At 42.1% G+C, this 22,533-nt stretch overlaps 1 protein-coding gene across 1 annotated transcript in view; it reads right to left on the reverse strand.

The window, feature by feature from the left end:
- Window positions 1–19,577: 19,577 nt before the first annotated feature.
- The window catches only part of WDR43 (WD repeat domain 43), a 39,093-nt gene continuing 36,137 nt past the window's right edge, over window positions 19,578–22,533 (reverse strand). The window contains exons 17-18 of the mRNA NM_001205598.1: window positions 21,275–21,324; window positions 19,578–21,173 (exon numbers count right to left, since the gene is read on the reverse strand). Coding sequence (NP_001192527.1) covers window positions 20,982–21,173; window positions 21,275–21,324 — 242 coding nt within the window. The 3' untranslated portion in view covers window positions 19,578–20,981. The remainder of the gene's footprint in view (window positions 21,174–21,274; window positions 21,325–22,533) is intronic.

Consider the following 22,533-nt stretch of genomic DNA (forward strand, 5'->3'; position numbering starts at 1 on the left):
TCTTTTTAAGCCTCCACCAAGCAGGGTCCAGTAGAAAATGGAACTTCCATCTCCATTCACTGGCAATGAGACAAGGCTTGGCAGTGTGAGGCAGTAACCTGCTTTTACTGGGATGGTGTGAGTGGGATCCAGTGGGAAACTGAACATCCATCCCTACTTGGGTCTGTGGGCTTCACCTAAACAGGGTAACTGCTTGCAAAGAAAGGGTAAATATGATCTAGAGTCTCCCAACATAACACCCAACACCCAATGTCCAGGATAAAACTGAAAATTACTCATCATACCTACAAGGAAAATCTCAACTTAAATGAGAAAAGACAATCAATGAAGGAACAAGATGATATGGATATTGGGGTTGTCTAACAAGGATTTTTAGCAGCATCAATTGCTTTGATGAGCAATTATGAACATGCTTAAAACACATTAAAAAAATAGAAAGTCTCAGCCAAGAAATATAAGATATAAAGAAGAGCCATCTAGAAATTTAGAGCTGAAAAATACAACTGAAATAAACAACACAATGTAAATATGACTGGCAGAGGAAATAATCAGTAAAATTAAAGATAGAGTAACAGAAATTATCCAATATAAACAACAGAGAAAAAATAAACTGAAAGGAAATGAACAGAGTTTCAGGGACCTGGGGGATTACACCAAAGATGTAACATTTGTACTGTTGGCAAAGAATACTCAAAGAAATAATGGCTGAAAACTTCTCAAATTTAGTGAAAGACATTAATCTAGAGATTCAAGAAGTTGATCCAATTCCAAACAAAATAAACCCCAAAAAATCCGCTTCAAAACATACCACAGTCATGGAGTGGGTTGTCATGCCCTCCTCCAGGGGATCTTCCCCACCCAAGCATGGAATCTGCATTTCTTACATCTCCTGCATTGGCAGGTGGGTTCTTTACCACTAGTGCCACCTGGGAAGCCCCGTCATTGCCATATCCAATGTCAAAAAAAAAAAAAAGAGAGAGAGAGTGAGATTATAGGTAAATAGAAGAAATTAAAACTCTTGACAAGAAACAAAATGAAAGAGCACATTTGAGGCATTTTAGGCTGCTGCTGGGGCTTCCCAGGTGGCGCTAGTGGTAAAGAACACACTTGCCAATGCAGGAGATTTAAGAGATGCAGGTTCGATCCCTGGGGTGGGAAGATCCCCTGGAGGAGGGCATGGCAACCCACTCCAGTATTCTTGCTTGGAGAATCCCATGGACAGAGGAGCCTGGTGGACTACAGTCCATAAGGTCGCAAAAAAGTTGGACAGTATTGAAGTGACTTAGCACACACAGGCTACAGCTAAATGCTGGCTAGTGTGCTTGTAAAGGTCTTAATTGTTTAAGGCATTTTGAGGAGAGTTTTCTATCATTTGACATGGACAGAATCCTAACTGATAAGGCAACTGGCTTACTGAGACTTCCTATCCAAAGACACTCATGCTGAGGAGAATGTAATGACTAAATAGAAAACCTCAGCCAACCCTTCTCACTGGGGCAAGACCTGTTAACCCACATGAACACATATCAGATTCCTATTGTGGACCTGTGTGGCACAGACAGGCTAATCAAAGGACCTTTCCCCAACACATAAGAGTTGCCACTGGACAAGAGAGGCAAGTAGGTAAGACCAGACTTGACCTTTCTGGGCCAAAGACTGGGGGCAGGTGCTGCTCTGAAGAAAATGCTCAGTCTGTGTTCAGATCTACTCCTCCTCACCACACTGTGCAAGGATATTAGCCAAGCACAGCCTATCTAGACCCACTCCTGTGTTCTTGCCTGGAGAATCCCAGGGACAGCAGAGCCTGGTGGGCTGCCATCTAATGGGGTCGCATAGAGTCGGACACAACTGAAGTGACTTAGCAGCAGCAGCAGCCTATCTAGAGGAATGAAAACATGACCGTGAGGAGCTCTAGACCACATTACATAAGCAACACAGAAGACATAGGAAAAAAGACCTCAGAGAGGAATGTGAGGGCTCCACTGAGCCACTGATGGGATGCATGTGTGTGTTAGTTGCTCAGTCGTGTCCGACTCTGTGTGACCCCATGGACTGTAGTCCACCAGCCTCCTCTGTCCATGGAATTCTCCAGGCAAGAACACTGGAGTGGGTAGACATTCCCTTCTCCAGACTGAAGGGATAACAATCCACAGTGGATTGGGCTCAGCTCCATGACTCCAGGGGCTGGGACACTACTTATGGACAGGAAGGTGAGCTTCCTAACAAGCTCACAAATGGATCCCGCAGGAGGCAGTGAAGTCTCTAACCTTAGGCCTGTGTGAGGAGAAGGCAGACAGCCCTCTTCCAGGCTCTCCCAGCCAGCCTCCCATTCCCCAATCCATTAGCTGTGAGTGTAACTGAACTGACACCGTCTTGGGTCCATTCAGTTCCTCCTGTCCTTCCACTGACCCTCCCCAAGACTGCACTGAGCAGTAAATTACTTCACTGTTGGCAGAGGTTTTGTAATTAATAGATAATGTTTAATAATCATTAGAACCAGGTGGACTCTACGCTCTGTTAGTCCCTAAACAATGATGAGGAACTTTGCTGATATTTTCCCAGCACCTACGAGACTAGTTACCTGTCATAAATCTTGATTAGAAATGTATGTCCAGTTTCCAGGCACCTACCCCCTACCTTAGGTTAACTATCAAATTGTGCAGCTTCCAGATAGTTGTCTGCCCAAATCTACCCTGTCAGTAAATTACCCTGTAATAAATTAATTCATTGATTATACAGAGCTGCCTGCCTCATTTTTCCTCAGGATACCTTCTCAGTTCAATGGGCATTTTTCATTCTTTCCAACCTCCAACAACAACCTCACTAAGAAGACTTACGGCTCCGTGATTCTGGAATGTGGGGGAAATGGGCCACACAGTCCTCTTCATCTCAGCTAGGTCTTGTTTCCTTCCAGCTGTATTCTGAAATCATGCTATTGGCAAGACCTGCATTAGGACCAGTGGGAATCTCCATTCCAGCCATTCCCCAGTTTGTTTTATGGAACAAATGTGAGTGCAAAAAAAAAAAAAATTCTGGTAAAGAATGTCTAGGAAACATGAACTTAGATAATGCTGCAATAGTTTCTTTAAAGATACCACATCTCAGGGCATTTTCACATGTTCTATGAGTTGTAATGTTCCAATAAAGGGATAGAGTATGAGAAAGCCCTATATGGATTCCCTTTATGGCTTCCCTGGTGGCTCAGACAGTGAAGAACCCACCTGCATTGCAGGAGACCCAGGTTTGATACCTGGGTCAGAAAGATCCCTTGGAGAAGGAAATGGTAAACCACTCCAGTACTCTTGCCTGGAAAATCCCATGGGCAGAGGAGGCTGGTGAGCTACAGTCCATGGAGACAAAAGAGTCAGACACCACTTAGCAACTGAACCGCCTTGGGAAATTCCTGAGGATCCAGTGGTAGAGTCAGCACTTTCACTGCTATGGCAGTCAATGTTCGATTCCAGGTCGGGGAACTAAGCTGCCTCAAGCCGAGCAGCGAGGTCAAAAAACAAAACAGAGTAGAGTATGAACCAATTTCCAAATGTATACAACCATAGACCCGTTTGTTCATGAACTACTTCTCAGGACCACAGTCTTAAGGAGCGTAAGTTACAAAACAATGCTCTGATCTGTCTCAAAGCTTCCAAAGCAACCAGCCCACAACTTAAGCCCAACTGACTAACAGATTTATAAATCAAACCATATTCTACCCCTTGGGCCCATCAAGACACATCAGATCTCAACAAAGTTGTCCAGATCGGTCAGGGTGTGGCTCTCCCCCTCCATCTAGTACCAGAACATCCTTACTTCTCTACAGAGAAGTTTTCAGAAGCAGATGAGGATGAAAACCCCTTCCCATGCAAAAATACCTCAGAGAAGACATGCCAGCAGCCTCAGGAGTGAGGAGAGAGAGGGAGGAGGCCTTCCCATAGCCAGAAAGTTCCGTCAAGCATCTCCTCTGCGCCCTCCACCACCACCAATCTTTGCTGGCAAAACTATCAGCTACCACAAATGTAAGCTTTTTGAGCAATTCAGCCTTATCTGGAGTATGACGGATTCCCCAAGCCTCCCACGCAGCACCTGAGGAGCCAGGCTTCAGGGAAGTTTTCAGAGGCAAGAAGGCTGGGTCCTTGTTCTGTTGCCTTCAGGTCTGCTGATCTGCAGCCTCGAACCATAAGCCGGGGCTCCCTGGGTGGGAGAGATGAGGAAGAGACATACACATCTTCTCTGCAGAGGCAAGCTGGGGCCAGCAAGAAGGAGAGCCAGAAGGAGAGCCCGATGGTCTCTGGGCACTGGCTCTGTTTGACGAGGATGGGAAAAAAGACTCTTTTTCTCACTGTTCCCCTGGGTGACCGTTACCATGGATATAAATCAAATTTTGGTGCCTGTCATTGCCAGTTGAATATTAAGAGTGGACTCTCCCTGAGCCACCGTCACAAAAAGATACATACACATGGGAGATGGTGACTGATGGCGAGCTCAGGTCTGCTGCCTGAGTGACGCCTGCTCCAGGGAGCCCACCCTGGTTTCCAGCATAACACACATGCACTCACAGGCCCACACAGTATACCCTCCTGTCAGGGGGAAGTAACTGGACGTAGATGGATACTGATTAATTCCCTTTACCCTTCATTAGGGCTTTCCTGGTAGCTCAGCTGGTAAAGAATCTGCCTGCAATGCAGGAGACCCCAGTTCAATTCCTGGGTCGGGAAGATCCCCTGGAGAAGCGATAGGCCATCCACTCCAGTATTCTTGGACTTCCCTGGTGGCTCAGATGGTAAAGAATCTGCCTGCAATGTGGGAGACCTGGGTTCAATCCCTGGGTTGGGAAGATCCCCTGGAGGAGGGCATGGCAAACCACTCCAGTATTCTTAACCTGGAGAATTCCATGAACAGAGGAGCCTGCTGGGGTACAGTCCAGGGGGTCACAGAGAGTCAGACACAACTGAGCAACTAAGCACAGCACAACAGCATCCCTCATTAAGATTCAGGACACACAGAACTCAAAAGGACACTCTCCCAGAATGCCCCAAGAAAATATCCAAAAATAAGCCGCTGAGAGAGGGCTTTGTAAGTCTCATTTAATCATCAGAGCTGCAGTTTATTATGTGCTTCCCAGGTGGCACTAGTGGTAAAGAACTCGCCTGCCAATTCAGAAGACATAAGAAACATGGGTTCAGTCCCTAGGTCAGGAAGATCACCTGGAGAAGCGAATGGTAACCCACTCCAGTATTCTTGCCTGGAGAATCCCCACGGACAGAGGAGCCTAGAGGGCTACAGTCCATGGGGTGGCAAAGGGTCAGATTGGACCGAAGCAACTTAGCATGCACTGTTTATTATTGGCCAGTCTAAGCAGTTTATAAATATTAGCTCCTTTATCCTCACAATAACATTTGGAGGTAGACTCTCTTATTATCCTCACTTTATGGATGAGGAAACAGGCTCAGGGAGGTCACCCAGCAAACAGGGGTAGGGCCAGGATGAAAGCTCAGCTTGTCTTCTTCCATAGCAGTTCTACTGTAGCATCAATTTCTGGGGTCCAGACCCAGTCCTGTTCCTGTTATCTTATGCAAATCCCATTTTCTCATTTCTAAAATGAGAATACAAATATTCTCCCTGTTTATGACCAAAGTGAAAGTGAAAGTGAAGTCGCTCAGTCATGTCCGACTCTTTGCCACCCCATGGACTGTAGCCTACTAGGCTCCCCCATCCATTCGATTTCCAGGCAAGAATACTGGAGTGGGTTGCCATTTCCTTCTCCAGGAGATCTTCCCAACCCAGAGATTGAACCCAGGTCTCCCACATTGTAGGCAGATCCTTTACCCTCTGAGCCACCAGGGAAGTCACTGTTTATGTCCAAGGATTGCTATAAGAACAATGTCAAAGATAATCCAAGTTTAGGAAAGAGAAAAAGAAAGGATATTAACATTCAGTGATCACCTACTATGTACAGAGCAGTTTCATTTTTTTACTTACAGTGGCTAATCTCTAGTTCTACAAGAAAGACAAGGAACCTAAGGGGAGAGCCACTGTCAAGGACCTCACAGTTGGGAAGCCCAAGAGTCTGGATTCCAACAGAGGTCGATCTGGTTCCAAAATCTTTGGTTATTATGTTTTATTGCTTGTTTTTGCACATCGAGATGCCATGAGTACAAGAAGAACCCATTAGCACTAATAACCCAGATCTCCTTGGTACTCCAATCTTTTAATCTCTGCCTTACAGGTGTGGGCATGTCCTGCCACACTGGCCACAGAAAGGTTAAAGCCTCTGACCTCCCACCTGGGAAGGTGGCCATCATGGGCCAAGACACCCCGCCTCCAAGTCATCTGAGGTACCCCCTGACAGGCAGTGACAGACCCAATACTTTCACCTATGAATGGCACTAAACCAGAACTGAAGGTCACATGGCCAATCTCAACCCCCAGAGGCAGCCTGCAGACTTTGAGAAGTCCCCGAAGCCCAGCTAGAACCCTTCTAAAACCATCTGTGCAGAGAATGTCCTGACGGTTTGTCATAAAATATAGATGGACATTTGTCATTCTTGCCTCCGATAGTGATGGCACGTTCCTCCAGTGAGATCAAGGAGCAAATATCCTGCATTCCTCTCATGTTGATATTCCTGGAGCTCTTGGGGCTGATGGAGGCAGGGTGAACCTGAGGGGAATTGAGGGGGGAGGGGGAGGGGGAAAGAGTGCCTCTGGAATGCTGACTGGACCACAGTCATGGAAGCAATGGCTCTTTAAAATTTATGTATTAATCTTTGGCTGCACTGGGTCTTCAGTGCTACGCTCAGGCTTTCTCTAGTTGCGGTGCACGTGCTTCTCTTTGTGATTGTGACTCTTGCTGCCCAGCACCTATTCTAGGTGTGCGGGCTCAGTAGTTGCGTTGTACGAGCTCGGTTGCTCCTGGTGCATGGGATCTTCCCGGATCCCACATGTAGGTGGATCCCTAACCATTGGACCCCCAGGGATGTCCAGCAATGGCTCTTTAAGGACTAAGTGGGTGACACAGAAGAGTGTATCCCCCAGAAGCACACCCAGCACACACACTTTTCTTAGGGTATGTGGTTGGAGGAGAAGGACAAAGGTATGAAGAATCAAGATGGCCTCCCCTCCACCAAAGAGACGCACAGAGGAAAAGCGACCGACTTGGGGAGGGGAGGGAAGGGAAAGACAGAGAGACACGGAGAAAATATCCATGACAGCTGAGCACATCTGACTGTGGAAACCAAGGGGTCATGGATAGAGTTTCCAGTGTTCTGGAAAAACATAACAACTAAAGTGTCTTTAAAAAGAGAGACTTTAGCTGGAAAAATATATGAAGATAAAGGGAATAAATACACTGAGGGCTGGAGAAGGTGACTTTGTACTTGACACTCTGCTGGCTCTATGATCTGGAGCTGGTTTTGCAATACCTCTGAGGTTTTTTACTGAACACCTGTGTGGTTTTGGTCACTGGACACATTACAAATTTTATTTCATTTCGTCTTCACAGTCAGCCTCTGAGTCACACTTATCTTCATTTTGTGGATGAGGAAATTGCCAGAGTTTGCAGCTAGAGTCTGGGTCCTCACGACTCTAACCTCAAAGCTTTTGCTATGCTCACTCCCTGCTGACTGGTGGCCACTTCTGATCTGGCTAGTAGAGGGCATTTTCTGAAAAGAGCTACAGAACTTTAATTTGTACCTTCTTCTTTTTTTAGCAGGCTGGCTTATTTGGTTTATTTCTTTTTAACTTTAAAAGGTCCAAATTAATAAACAGTCCGGACTTGAACAAAATTCTTGAAATCTGACAATCCATAAAAAAAATTCGGTCTTTGCCCACTCAAACAGTGCATTTGATGACAAACCCTTTTGAGGCCTAAAAATATGATGCTAAATCTGTAATTTTTTTATTTGGGGGGGGAGGTTATATAAAATTCCTTCTCTTTCAAAATTTTACATTTGCAGACTTGCAGAATTTTATATACATATACATGTACACACAGTTTTCTTTTACATGTGAAATTTCTCAAATCCAGAGTCTTACAAATGTGTCTGAAATGTAGGAGGCTCTCCTATAAAACTCATGAGTTGTCATAATATGGAAAAAAATAGTTGCCATTTCTCCTGTGTTCCTGGGGACCAGGCAGCCGTTATAAACCATCGTCGCAGTGGATAGTATAGTCTTAGTTTCATACTTATAGATACATATGCACATAGAAAAGTCTGGAAAGATATATGCTAAAACATTATTTATGCTTACTTCAGGATAGAGGAGATTGTGGATGATTTTTAGTTCAATGGGCATTTCAAGGATTTTCTGCTATGAACATAGATTATTTATATGCATTTTTAAATTATTATAATGAAGATTATGTAGCCACATAATAAAGATCAATAATCAAAAGTTAAATGAGACTTCTCTTTATGACGTAAGAGAATAACATAGGCCAGATTTACCCTCCCACAATAAACAATTAGAAAACCAGACAAAACAAAACATATGAAACACTTGTTCAGACAATGGACAACAGGTAGCACAGTGAGTCCTAAAGAAAGGAAACAGATGAAGTTAGGCTGGTAGGAGTCCTTACTTTCTTCCTGGAGGCACCCTCCAGACCACACAGCAAGGACAGAGAACCCCAAGCCAGTGTGTCGAGGAGACAGAGATGGGGGTTCAGAGAAGCTGAGATACCTGGAAGTTTGGAAGTTGAAGGACTGAGTTCTGATGGAGAGAAGTAGGGAGAAAAACAGCTTAAAAAAAAAAAAAACACCTTCCCAGGAGTGCCCTTGAGTCTTTACTGAATACAAGATGCTCACATGTAGAATGAAACTCCAGGTTAAAGAGCTACCAAGAAACACTGAGCTGAACTGCTCCCAGAAATTACACAGCGCTTAAGTTTTAACTAACCAGGAAGGAGAGAGTCCTTGTTGATGATAACTCAGGGCATTCACTAGGGAATTCAGTAGGACCATGTGATGAATATCTCAAACCCCAGAGCCATCACTAAAGAAATAAAACAGAGAAGTAGAGCAAATTAGTGAGTAGTGAAGATAAAGTGGAATTTTTAAAATATTCACCCAAAAGTCACAAAAAGAGGAGAAAAGAAGGAACAAAGAACAGAGGAGACAAATAGAAAACAATTAGCAAAGTGGTACACTTAATCCCAATCATACTGATGACTACATTAAATGTAAACAGTCTAAACATTCAAAAAAAGGAAAAGAGAGTCAGACTGGGTAAAAGCCAGATGTAAGTATATGCTGCTGACAAAATGAAAATGAAAGTTGCTCAGTTGTGTTTGACTCTTTGCGACCCCACGAACTATACAGTCCACAGAGTTCTCCAGACCAGAATACTAGAGTGGGTGGCCTTTCCCTTCTCCAGGGGATCTTCCCAACCCAGGGAGCGAACCCAGGCCTTCCGCATTACAGGCAGATTCTTTACCAGCTGAGCCACCAGGGAAGCCCAAGAATATTGGAGTGGGTAGCCTATCCCAGAGTGGATCTTCCCGACCCAGGAATCAAACAGGGGTCTCCTGCATTGCAGGCAGATTCTTTACCAACTGAGCTACTAGGGAAGCCCATGCTGCTTACAAGAGATACACTTTAAAATTTAAAACAGAAGTTAAAAGTAAAAGGATGGAAAAAGATTTTTGTGCAAACAGTAAGCATAAAAAAACGGAAGTTGTTACATTAATATTAGATGAAGTAGACATTAGGATAAGAGCTATTACCAGGTATGAAGGACATTTCATGATGACAAAGAGGTCAATTCATCAAGAAGATACAGCAATCTTAAATGTGTATGTAAGAAATAACAAAGCTTAATATACATACAGAGAAAAATGGAAGAATTGAAGAAAAACAGACAAATCCACATTTATAGTTAATACTGCAATAGACTTCTTTTGATAATCAATAAGAAAGTAGACACAGAAAGTAGAAAACCTGAACAACACTATGAAACAATTTTTAAGGGGTATATACTTATTTAAATATTTATTTATTTGGCTGAACTGGGTCTTAGTTATGGCATGCTGGATCTTCACTGAGGCATGTGGGGTCTAGTTCCCTGGCCAGGGATCAAACCCAGACACCTTATATTGGGAGTGTAAAGTCTTAGCCACTGGGTCACCAGGGAAGCCCCTCAAACAATTTGACTGAATTGATATTTACAGAACAATCCAGGCTTCCCTGGTGGCTCAGTGGTAAAGAATCCACGTGCAATGCAGAAGATACACATTCAATCTCAAGGTCGGGAAGATCCCCTGGAGAAGAAAATGGCAATCCACTCCGATATTCTTGTCTGGGAAATCCATGGACAGAAGAGTCTGGTGGGCTACAGTCCGTGGGGTCACAAAAGAGTAGAACACGACTCAGCAACCAAACAACAAACGCAAACGTAGAACACTCCACCCAACAAGAGCAGATACACATTCTTTTCAAGTGAATAAGAAACATTCACCAAGATAGATCATATAACTCGGCCCTAAAATAAGTCTTAAGAAGAATTTAAAAATAATTTACAGAGAGGAATTTCTCTTACCACAACAGAATTAACTTAGAAATTAACAAAAAAACCTTTGGAAAGTCCCCAAGTATTTAGAAGTTAAAGATCACACTTTAAGTAATCCCCGAGTCAAAGGAGAACTCACAAATTGAGCCAATATTTTATAATGACTTCAAATGGAGTACAGTCTATAGAAATATTGAATCACTATGTCACACACATGAAACATATAATATTGTAAATCAACTATAGGTTTTAAAAAGGAGAGCTCTTAAGAGAAAAGAGAAATCAGAGAATGTTTTGTGTTGATTGAAAATGAAAACACAGCCTATCAAAATTTGTCAGATACAGCTAAAGGAGCACTGAGAGGGAAAGTTTAGCTCTCAGTGCTAAATAGGAAACAACAAAGTCTCCATCAACAGAAGGGATAAACAAATTGTAGCATATCCATGCAGTGAAATACCACTTGGCAATGAAAAGAACAAACCATAGATACATGCTACAACATCAATGAATCTCAAAACATTCAGTTGAGTATATTTCCTTGGAAGGTCAGCAAAGGAGACAAAGACAGAGAGAACAGACTGTGGATACGGTAGGGGGAGGACAGAGCGGGACGAAGTGAGAGAGCAGCGTGGAAACATATACGTTACTGTATGTAAAATAGATGACCAATGGGAATTTGTTGTATGACGCAGGGAGCTCGTCCTGGGGGGCTCTGCAACAACCTAGAGGGATGGGATGGGGTGGGAAGTTCAAGAGGGAGGGGACATATGTGTACCCATGACTGATTCATGTTCAGTTCAGTTCAGTCACTCAGTCGTGTCCGACTCTTTGCGACCCCATGAACCACAGCATGCCAGGCCTCCCTGTCCATTACCTTCTCCCGGAGTTTACCCAAACTCATGTCCGTTGAGTCGGTGATGCCATCCAACCATCTCATCCTCTGTCCTCCCCTTCTCCTCCTTCCTTCAATCTTTCCCAGCATCAGGGTCTTTTCCAATGAGTCAGCTCTTTGCATCAGGAGGCCAAAGTATTGGAGCTTCAACTTCAACATCAGTCCTTCCAATGAACACCCAGGACTGATCTCCTTTAGGATGTTAGTGTACAGCAGAAACCAACACAATATTGCTGCTATATCTGCTCAGTGTTATGTGGCAGCCTGCATGGGAGGGGAGTTTGGGGGAGAATGGATACATACATGTGTATGTCTGAGTCCATAAGAGTCCAAAGCTCCAATACCTTGGCCACCTGATGTGAAAGCCAACTCACTGGAAAAGACCCTGATGCTGGAAAAGATTGAAGGCAGGAGGAGAAGGGGATGACAGGATGAGATGGTTGGATGGCATCACCAACCCGATGGACATGAGTTTGAGTAAGCTTCGGGAGTTGGTGATGGACAGGGAAGCCTGACGTACTGCAGTCCATGGGGTTGAAAAGAGTCAAACATGACTGAACAACAGCAGTGGCTGGGTCACCTTGCTCTGAAACTATCACAACATTATGAATCGGCTATACTCCAATACAAAGTAAAAGTTTTAAAAAAAGAAAAGAAAAAGAGTACATTTATTGATTTTATTTATATGAAGCTCTTTGAAAGATAGCTAGCTATTCCATAGTGTCAGAAGGCACATCAATGGTTGCCCCAGACTTGTTAGGAGGGGGCACATTTGGGTCAACTGGAAATAGGCACAAAGGAACCATTTGGGGTGATAGAGGTTTCCTATATCTGGATCGAGTCATGGTTATACGGGAGTAAACATTTGCTGAAACCTATTTACCTATACACTTAGAATGCTTTCATTGACTGTAAATTAGACCTTGATAAAGTTTTTTCAAAAAACTACTCTACTCCTAGCGGGACAGTGTGTTACTCTCTTGCCTCCTGATGAGGTGCAATGTAAAATGCACAGCATCACCTTTGGTGTCTTCAAAACTACTAAAGCTAAATCTAATCAAGCCTTAAGATCCATGCTGTTCCATACCACAGCTACCAGCTCCGTGTGGCTATTTAAATATAAATTAATGCATACAAATTAAATACAATGTAAAATCCAGTTACTCAGCCACACCGGCAAATTTTAAGTGCTCAGTGACTACATGTGGCTAGTGACTACCATATTGGACATTGCAAAGGACATTTTCATCATCACAGAAAGTTCTGTTGGGTAATACTGAGATATAATATCCAGATTATAGAAAATACAGGGAGAGGGAAATGAATTAAACCCACAACAGTGAAACAAATCCAGCACATGTCTCATTCTATTAATACAAGACAATAAACCTGGTCTCTTCAATGTGTCACGTCAGAAAAAACTAAAGGGGGAAAGAGGAGGACTCAGTCTTAGAGTCTCAAGTAACCAAAGAAGATTTAATAGAGGATTCCCTGAAGGTCTAGTGTTAGGACTCTGCAGTTCCACTGTTGAGAGTATAGGTTCGATCCTTGGTCAGGGAACTAAGATTCCCACAAGCTAAGCAGCAAGGTCAAAAAAGAAGACTTAACAACCAAATCCAATGAGTGCTTTTAACTATCCTGGCTTGAGAAAAGCCGACTATAAAAGATAATTGGGCAATGATTGGGAAAAACTGAATATGAACTTAAATATTAAAATATTTAAGTATTAAGATATTAAAGATATAAGATATTAAAAATCACTGTTTGATTCTTTTGGTGTAATATGGTATTGTGATAATGTTAGAGGTCATAATTTTTAGAAAATTTACACTAGAGTATTTAGGAGTAAAGTGTCATGACATCTCCAATTCACTTTCTAAAAGATCAGCCAAAATAAACACACACACAAATGTAGATGAAGTGAAATATTAACAACAGTTCAATCTAAGCAGTGTGCATAGAGATAATGATACTATTCTTTTAACTTCTGTGTATTGAAATTTTCATAATGTGGGAAAAGAAGTTAAGGGAAAAAAACTTTGCCTCCACACTGACATTGACAATGTAAAGTCCTGGTTTTCATGGACAAAGTCTACTGGGAAATTAATGTAGTTGATGAACAGTATTGTGATTTTTCTCTGATTTTGCCTTATTCTTATTACTTCATTTTTGAAGGAAATGCAGGGAAATATCAATTCAAGCTTCCTATGCTCTGGAACCGAAGAAGGCAATGGCACCCCACTCCAGTACTTTTGCCTGGAAAATCCCATGGATGGAGGAGCCTGGAGGGCTGCAGTCCATGGGGTCCCTGAGGGTCAGACACGACTGAGTGACTTCACTTTCACTTTTCACTTTCATGCATTGGAGAAGTAAATGGCAACCCACTCCAGTACTCTTGGCTTGAGAATGCTATGGACAGAGGAATCCATGGGGTCACAAAGAGTTGGACATAACTGAGCGACTAACTTTCTATACTCATGTTCTGGGATTCAGAGACTAAGAGCTGCTGCTGCTTCCCTGTCAGCTGAGCCCATTGTCAGACTGGTGTTTGGTAGTCCAGGATGGAGGTAGACCAGTTGCCTGCTCCATGGGCACTGCCAAATCACTGTATCTGGGGGTACTGGCCCACAGCCTAGACATTCTATCTCCTCTGAATTGAATTCACTTTTGGTCCCTCTCATGATACATGCTACTGGGCTATAGACATTCAAGGTTCTGTTTTGGGACCAGGACACCAGAAAAGAGAGCTGGAAGCACCTCAGAGCCTTTCTGGGCCAAGACCAGAGGTGGGGTTCAGAAAACACAAGCCCCGCGAGCGTCATGGGAGTTTACACAAGAAGGGAAGCTTTTCCTCAAGATGCCTGGACTGCGATAAGAAATTTGCACAAAGCCAGGCTGACACCTAGTGGTTATTTTCTGCATTGACATCCTTCTAACGAGAAAGTGCTGTGTTAAGTCACTTCAGTCCTGTCTAACTCTGTGAGGCCCTTTGGACTATAGCCTGCCAGGCTCTCTCCATGGGATTCTCCAGGCAAGAATACTAGAGTGGGTTGCCATTTCCTCCTCCAGGGGATCCTCCGACCCAGAGATGGAGCCCATATCTCTTACAACTCCTGCATTGGATATAATGTAAAAATACGTTTCTTAAGTCTCCTGCATTAATGTAATGTAAAAATACATTAAATTTAATACATTAAAAATGTTTAACACATTTTTAAATACAAATGCATTATTAAAATACATTAAACTTTTTTAATGTATTAACATACATTTAATGTATTTTTAAAATCTGTTTTACAAATAATGACATTCATTGAGTAAACTTTGGAACATATCAAAAAGCATAAAGAAGGAAAATAAAACGTTAAGAGAGAGAACCATTTGTAATGTTATATTGTATCTATATCTTTTAACTATTTTTCTTTTTTTTAAAATAAATATTCCTAGCATTTTACTTATTTAAGCCACTGTATGCCACACAGGATTTTAGTTTCCCGATCAGGGATCACACCTGTGCCCCCTGCACTGGGAAGCATGGAGTCTTAACCACTGGACCTCCATTTGTATTTTACAATGTATTTTAAAAAATTTAATGTATGAAATGCATTTATGTGTTTTAAAAATACATTAAAAAGATTTAAGTTCACTTTCTTACCCGTGGAAAAGAGGAATTGTTCTTACTTTGTCTGAATTTTTTTTAAATGCCAGAGATAGAAAGGGGTTTCCCTTGGAACATGTGCCCCTCCTCCTCTCCCATAAGGGCGAATGCCCAACAATTAATTGTTCCAAAACTCAGCCCTCTGCCAGGCGCTGTGCTCCAGTGTATGTGCTCACAGCATCCTTGCAACAAACCACATTGCCCTTACTCTCCTGTCACAGGCCAAAAAAAAAAGAGAGGTTTATCGTCACCATGCTGCAGTGTAGACTCATCATCGGAGTTTCTGGTCTCAAATCCAGTGTCTCCACAACAGACTGATGGATTGTATTAGTTTGCTCTTTCATTTCTGGGATTTGATCCTTCCACAAAAATCACCAATTAAGAGATTTTGCCAGTTGAACTAGCATGTAAATGTACTTAATGATACAGAACTACACACTTAAAAATGGTTAAAATGGTATGTATATTTTACCATAACAAAAGAAAAAAAGTGAGGGGGAGCACAGACTCTGACAGGTTGGGAGAACTGACTCAGTGGAAAAGACTGATGCTGGGCAAGACTGAAGGCAGGAGAAGGGGACGACAGAGGATGAGATGGTTGGATGGCATCACCGACTCAATGAACATGAGTTTGAGCAAGCTCTGGGAGTTGGTGATGGACGGGGAAGCCTGGCGTGCCGCAGTCCACAAAGTGACAAAGAGTCGGACACAAGTGAGTGACTGAACTGACTAACAATAGTGAGCTTGTTTCTTAGTTGTAACCAGGTCTTGTGGTGCTCATGGTCCCTGAACCACTGGAATGCACCCTAACAGGCAGCCCTCAGTAGGTGCCTGAGGAGACCCCAACACCAACCTTCCACCCACAGTGACAGTCCTGTTTATTACAGGAAGGACCAGAGCAACACGCAGGGAAGAATTCTGACCCTTTCAGTACAGACGACCCACGGGCCGCTACCCTCAGCTATTAAGACCATCCAGTTCATTTTTCCATTCCAATTCCACGCTCTGGCACAAAGACAGTCTTCCCATTACGAAACTGGTTTTTACTGCGTGACTCTTCTGTGCAGGTCACCACCCAATATGAGCACTGCTCCACTTGAGAGATGTAGTGTATTTCTATTAATAAATACACCATTTAAATATCAATTTCTCTTGGAAGCCTGGCCAGTGTTCTGACTGTATGAAATTACAACAACTCCATGGAGGACAAAATGAAGTTTCTGAACCTGTGAGGCTGTGGCCCGGTTCCGGACCATCACATCCACACAGGGCCCGCTGAGGCGGCTGCCCAGTTGTCCCTGACCTCAGAGACCGCACTGCCAGGCAACCAGGACCCTTCCCCTCTTTCAAACTGGAACAAAATACACAAGGCCAAAGGCAAGACTGTAACAAGATGTTTTCCTTCACATTTATTTCCATTAGGAAATCCCTTTTAAACTTCAGCCTCCAAGAAGTATAGTATCTCCTCGCCCTTTGAGCCATTATTACCTAGAAAGAATATGCCAGGCAATTTTCTAAGTGATGACTTTCAATTTGGGGATTTTTCCTTTGACACTCCTCACCCCATAAAGTGCGGTTTATAATCACCCTGCTCTTCTCAGAACTATTTTCATATTTAAAAATGACCCACACATACACATGAATATTCACTGTACTGCTGACAAGTACAATTTCACTTTCTCACACCAAGTCAGCCGCCCCGTACAGAAGAGAGGGCGCCACCCAGCCTACGCTTTCCTCCACACTGTTCCCTTTTGAAAGATGCCTGCTAGTCCGTTTACAGTGCTGTGGTCTTTCTTTCTGCCTATCTTGTGATCCAGCGTACAACCTGGACACCAGGGCCGGTGCTGAGGGGCCACTGAACAACACTGTACTAGATTAAGAGGAAAATATATTTTACGCCTGAGTTGCTTTCAAAGAAAGGGTCAACAAGCAGCCATAGGAAGGACATCCGAAAACCCTGGCAGGACCCACCAGGAATATCAATTACTGCTGAAAGAAACTATAGCTGGGGGATGTCATGAATTCAAAGAAAATGGAAGAGCAAGCCAATCTCGATTTCGCCTACCTCACCTTCACTCTTTGTGTCCCTTGGGGTTTCTCCTAACTATGATGCTCGGGTCCCTTCCTGTGCATTCACTCCCTGGAGAAGCTCACGTGGTCCTGTGGCTTTACTGACACTTATGAATCTGTCTCTCCACCCAAACTCATCCCCTCCTCCCCACCCCACGCCCCTCCCCACTGCCAAATCAGCTGGGAATGGATTTACATTCCCAACAGGTATCTGTAACTTAACATGTCCCAAATCCAGCTACTGATCTTCCTTCCCAAATCAACTCCACCCACAGCTTCATCCTGGTCTCCTCATAACAAGTCATACCTGACTCCTCTCTTTTCCTCACACCTCACCAAAATCCTATTAGTTCTAAACTAATCCTGAAACAACCAATCATCACCAACCCTAGCCTAAGTCCCCATCACCTCTCACTTACATTCTCCCTTTCTCATTCTTTTCCAGTCACACTGGTCTCCTCTCATGGTTTCAACACATCAGGACACATGCTGGCCTCTGCTCCTGCCATTTCCTCTGCCTTGAACACTCTTCCACTGATACCCACTTAGCTAACTTCCTCACCTCCTCCTAGTCTATGTTCAAATCTCATCTTCGCAATAAGCCCTACACTGATCATGTGTTTTAATTATGCAACTGTATTCCCCCATACCAACTCATGTCCTTACTCCTTTCCCTGGTGTCTCAGACGGTAAAGCCGTCTTCCTGCAATGCGGGAGATCCAGGTTCAACCCCTAGGTCCTTACCTGGAAAATTTCATGGAATGAGGACTCTTGTGGCTCCATGGGGTTCCACAATCCATGGGGTCAGAGAGTCAGACACGACTGAGTGACTTCACTTTCACTCTTCCCCAGTCACAGTATCTTCTAATATACTGAATAGAATTACTTCCTCTGTATACCTTACACATCGTATGTTGTCTACTGCTTTTTAAAATATTTTATTTTTGGCTGCGCTTTGTTGCTGCTCGTGGGCTACTCTCTAGTTGCAGTGCATGGGCTTCTCATTGTAGCGGCTTCTCTTGCGGCAGAGCACAGGGTTCTAGAGCATGTAGGCTGCAGCAGTTGTGGCCCATGGGTCTAGTTGCCCCTTGACATGTGGAATCTTCCAGGAGCAGTGACTGAACCTGTGTTCGCTGCATCGGCAGGTGGATTCTTAACCACTGGACCACCAGGCAAGTCCCTGTACTTTTCTGATAGAATGTCAGCTCTGTATCATGTAACTGAATGAGAATAAACAAGCAACTAAATAATCCCTGACAGAGTAGGCGATCAGTATGTTGTGATTAAATGTACATGCTGAGAATTCACTTCCACAAGAATTGTAACAGCCAGGCTTCCCTGGTGGCTCCGACAGTAAAGCTTCTGTCTACAATGCAAGACACCCAGGTTCAATCTCTGGGTTGGGAAGATCCCCTGGAGAAGGAAATGGCAGCCCACTCCAGTACTCTTGCCTGGAAAATCCCATGGACGGAGGAGCCTGGTAGGCTACTACTGTCAATGGGGTCGCAGAGTCGGACACGACTGAGCGACTTCACTTCTTCATGTGTGTAAATACATATATAATATATACATATATATCAATGTACCCAAAATGATCTCACTACATAGATCCCATTTCCAACCCTCATAAGGGCTTCAAAAGTCCCAAACCTAGAGCCTCACATCTACTTTCATCGAATACACTCATCCATACCCAGAATTAATTTTTACAAATTAATCTCAAATATTGTCACCTATTTAGTTTTCTCACCAAAAACATTTAAACAAGAATCTAATCATAAGGACCTTCTATAAGGGCATGTAGGACATTCTATAACACAGCTTAAATTATGTGGACTTACTTAAATATCAAAATCATGAAACACACAAGGGAGGATATTCTGGACTAAAAAAGCAATGACAACCAAATACAGTATGTGATCCTTGATTTGATCAAGGGCAGAGGGTTAATTTTTCAAAATAAAAAAGCCAAGAAATATTAATCTCGGGAAAAAAAAAAAAAGACACCACTACATCCTCAAAACTCTTGACTGGATTAGGAGCGGAATACTCTCAAACTAGGAAACAGTCTTAGTAAGTTTGGGACTTAACTCTGGATTTGTCTAAAACAAGAAATAGTGAGCATCCACCACAGTTCTCTAGGTAGTCGGGCAGAGAGGAAATCTGACTCAGACCACTGAGCAGGGCCTGACGCATGACCACATGCACCCCTGACCATCGCAGCAGCCTCTGTCTGCAGGAGCATGGCCCAGCCAGGTGGGACTGGATCAAGGAACCACCACTGGCTTCTGAAAGTTCTTGGTTTCTTCACTTTGATACAAATTCTAGATTATCCAAAAAGCCTTGAAAGCATGTGCCTATTAATGCTCGTGGAACAAGATCCTTTTTTAAAAAACCTTCACACCACAAGCCCAAACCTGTGGCTGTGTCCCCCTACATACACCACAAGACAAGCACTGGGTAAAGATGAATATTTATTCACTTTACAAAGAGAATGGTATTAAATTGCCATAAACAGCTCCATTTATAGACAAATATAACTATACATTACACCAGTAGCTGACTCTAACTTTCCCAAGATGCTTGTATGGCTCCAACTCTACTAGTTGAGCACGGAAATCTGCCACCGAAGTGAGAAGTCCCTCAGAGATAATGGTTTTATGTTTTACATATTCACAGGTGGGAAAAATAAACCCATCTCCCCAGCCCTTTCTTAAGAGCTGAGCTTCCATCTGCATGTTCCCTACAGAGCACTGAGCAAATACTGGCTCATTCTTTAAAAAAAAAAAATTACTGATAATTTGAAAAGGCTTTTGTAGCACACAAAATACTTCTTTATACATACATAAAAAATCTTGAGTCAGATTTATTTTAAGGTAAACATAGCCTAACACTGCCAAGAGTGGATGATGAAAAGGAACACATTAAATTACGGAATTATAAAAATATTTTCTTTGGAAAAAAATTCCAACAAGGTTATCATTAATATCTAAAACCAAAGAGAAAAAAATAAACAATTGTTCTTTGATCCATTAGTAGTTTAAATAAAAATGAAAACCTCTTCAAAAGCAGCTGTAACTGAATCTTTTAAAAAGTTGCGGGTAATGAGCACTTCTAAATCCATACACTGATGATTCTTTACAGGCAACCTGCAGTCAAGAAAAATCCTTAATATGGCTAATTCTTTACTTTTTAATCATCATGATTTCTGTGTATTTTAAAAAAATATTTCACATGACAGCTTGAAAAATAAGTGGTTGTTTTGGGGAAGCACTCCAAATATTCAATCTGATTAAAATCAGATTACCACAGTTGAGAAGCCAGGAAAACTGGTGATTTTATTTTATTTTTTTTAATCACAATCATTTTTACTCGTTTTTAGTTTATCCCTTCATGTTTTATGAAAATGTACCAAACTGTTTCACTAGTGCTGCTTCGTATCAGGACGTGATGAAAGATACCAACCTGAGACAGGAGCTGACTCCTTCATTAAAGTCCAGTTCTTGAACCCTTACATGGGAAATGTCTTTTCATTTATGTCAATCCTTGGCATAACCAATCATACGAAGATATTATATTATAAAAATATACCATATATTGGACACTCATGTCAGTACATTGCAGAAAATGTGTCTATTTACTGTGTAAAGTTTATTAACATTTGAATGAAACTCTCTTATTTACACAATTAGGTCTGGGGTGTTCAGGACAGCAAAGTGGCATAGGAACCACCATTAGGAATTTGGAAATGTGCAGCGGTCCTTGGCATCTGTCAGAGACAACCCTCCCCAGGAGAACTCGGCAGCAGTGGGTAAGGTGAGCCAGTTTACACAGTTCATTTGGCCTGTTCTTTTCTGTTCATTCTTCTTCACTTTCATTCTCAGGATCTAAATCAGAATCTCCATTTAATTCCTTTTCACTTGCCACATCTCTGTCCTCACCATTTTCTTCATCTTTGTCTTCATCATCCCCTTCTTCCTCTTCATTCTCTTCATCAACATCCTCATCTTTTTCACTTGCTTTCTCATCCTCATCTTCATCCCAATTATCCTGGTGGAAATAGTAAGCAAAGAAAGCATGATTGAAGGCCTCAGTCTTACAGAGTACAAGGATATAAGGCATGTTTATGTACCAGGAAACAAATTACTCACATCAGAATCCTTATCTGCTATTTCATCATCAGATTCCTCTTCAGAAGATTCTATAAGAAGAGGGAAACCTAGTTTTAATTTTGTGATCAAAGCAAAGGGCATAGCACTGAAAGCTAATAAATGGAATCAGACTCCTGAATTTACTTTTAGAAATGTATTTAGCTGTCCTCCATCTAAGAAGGATTATGTTCTACTTCTAAAAGAAGCACAATGTTATGCCAATTATATCTCAACAAAAGGGGGGAGGAAAGGTGGGATCACAAGAAGTGTAATTAATTCAGGTACATTTTTATGTTCTTCAGTTATGTTTTATAGCTTTCTCTATAAAGGTTTTGCTTCATTTTTTAGAGGTATTTCTAGATAGTTTTGGATGCTGCTGTGAAAGGGATCTTTTTTCCTAATACATTTTCTAAATAGGACATTATGGACATACAATTACTGGGACATAATAATGCTACCAATTCCTTTTTTGCTAGATCTTGGTATCCAGTAAGCTTGACTATTTGCATATCTTAATAGCAATGCAACTGCAGATTCTGCTGTATTTTCTATGTGGAGAAGAAAAACAACTGCAAGGTCCAATGTTCTAGAATTCATTTCTTTCATAAAGTATAAGGCAGGATATCCAGAAGTAATAAAAGGTACACTATTGTCTTGTTAATGACTTTATGGGAATGCTTCTAAACCTTATGTCTGATGTAGATTTATTAAGGAAACTCCCTTACTTAAAATCCTAGGTTGCTTAATATATAGTGCTCATGGTAATCTGTTAATGTGGTAATAACTACAGTGATAAGGTTTCTTGACGCTAAATCATGTTATAATCTTTAAATACATTCTACTTGACAATGAAACATGATTTTATTTCTATAATTAATCTGCTACTTAGGATATTTGAGGATGGCCTAAAATGCTATTTTGACTACATTTTTCTGGTTCTGATTCATAAAATGCCTGAACTGTTCATATATGACAAAAATGACTTGTTCCTTAAAAGACTAATAAAAGTCATTTATAAAACCTGTGTCTGGTACCTTGTGAGGAAAGATTTTGATTAAGTAAATTCAAAACTATTACTTCAAGGTTTCTCTAAGTCAATTTGGTCATTGAAGCTTCCCAAGAAATTACCTATACCATCCAGGTTTTCTGTATGTGCATGGCTGTTCATGGTGTTCTATTTAAATCTCTTCCATACCTGATGCTCTTTTTTGTTACTCTATTTGTGCCCTCTCTTTCATTTGATCACATTTCTGCCGGTT

This window comes from Bos taurus, chromosome 11 (genome assembly GCF_002263795.3).
Source record: "Bos taurus isolate L1 Dominette 01449 registration number 42190680 breed Hereford chromosome 11, ARS-UCD2.0, whole genome shotgun sequence".
Lineage (NCBI taxonomy): Eukaryota > Metazoa > Chordata > Mammalia > Artiodactyla > Bovidae > Bos > Bos taurus.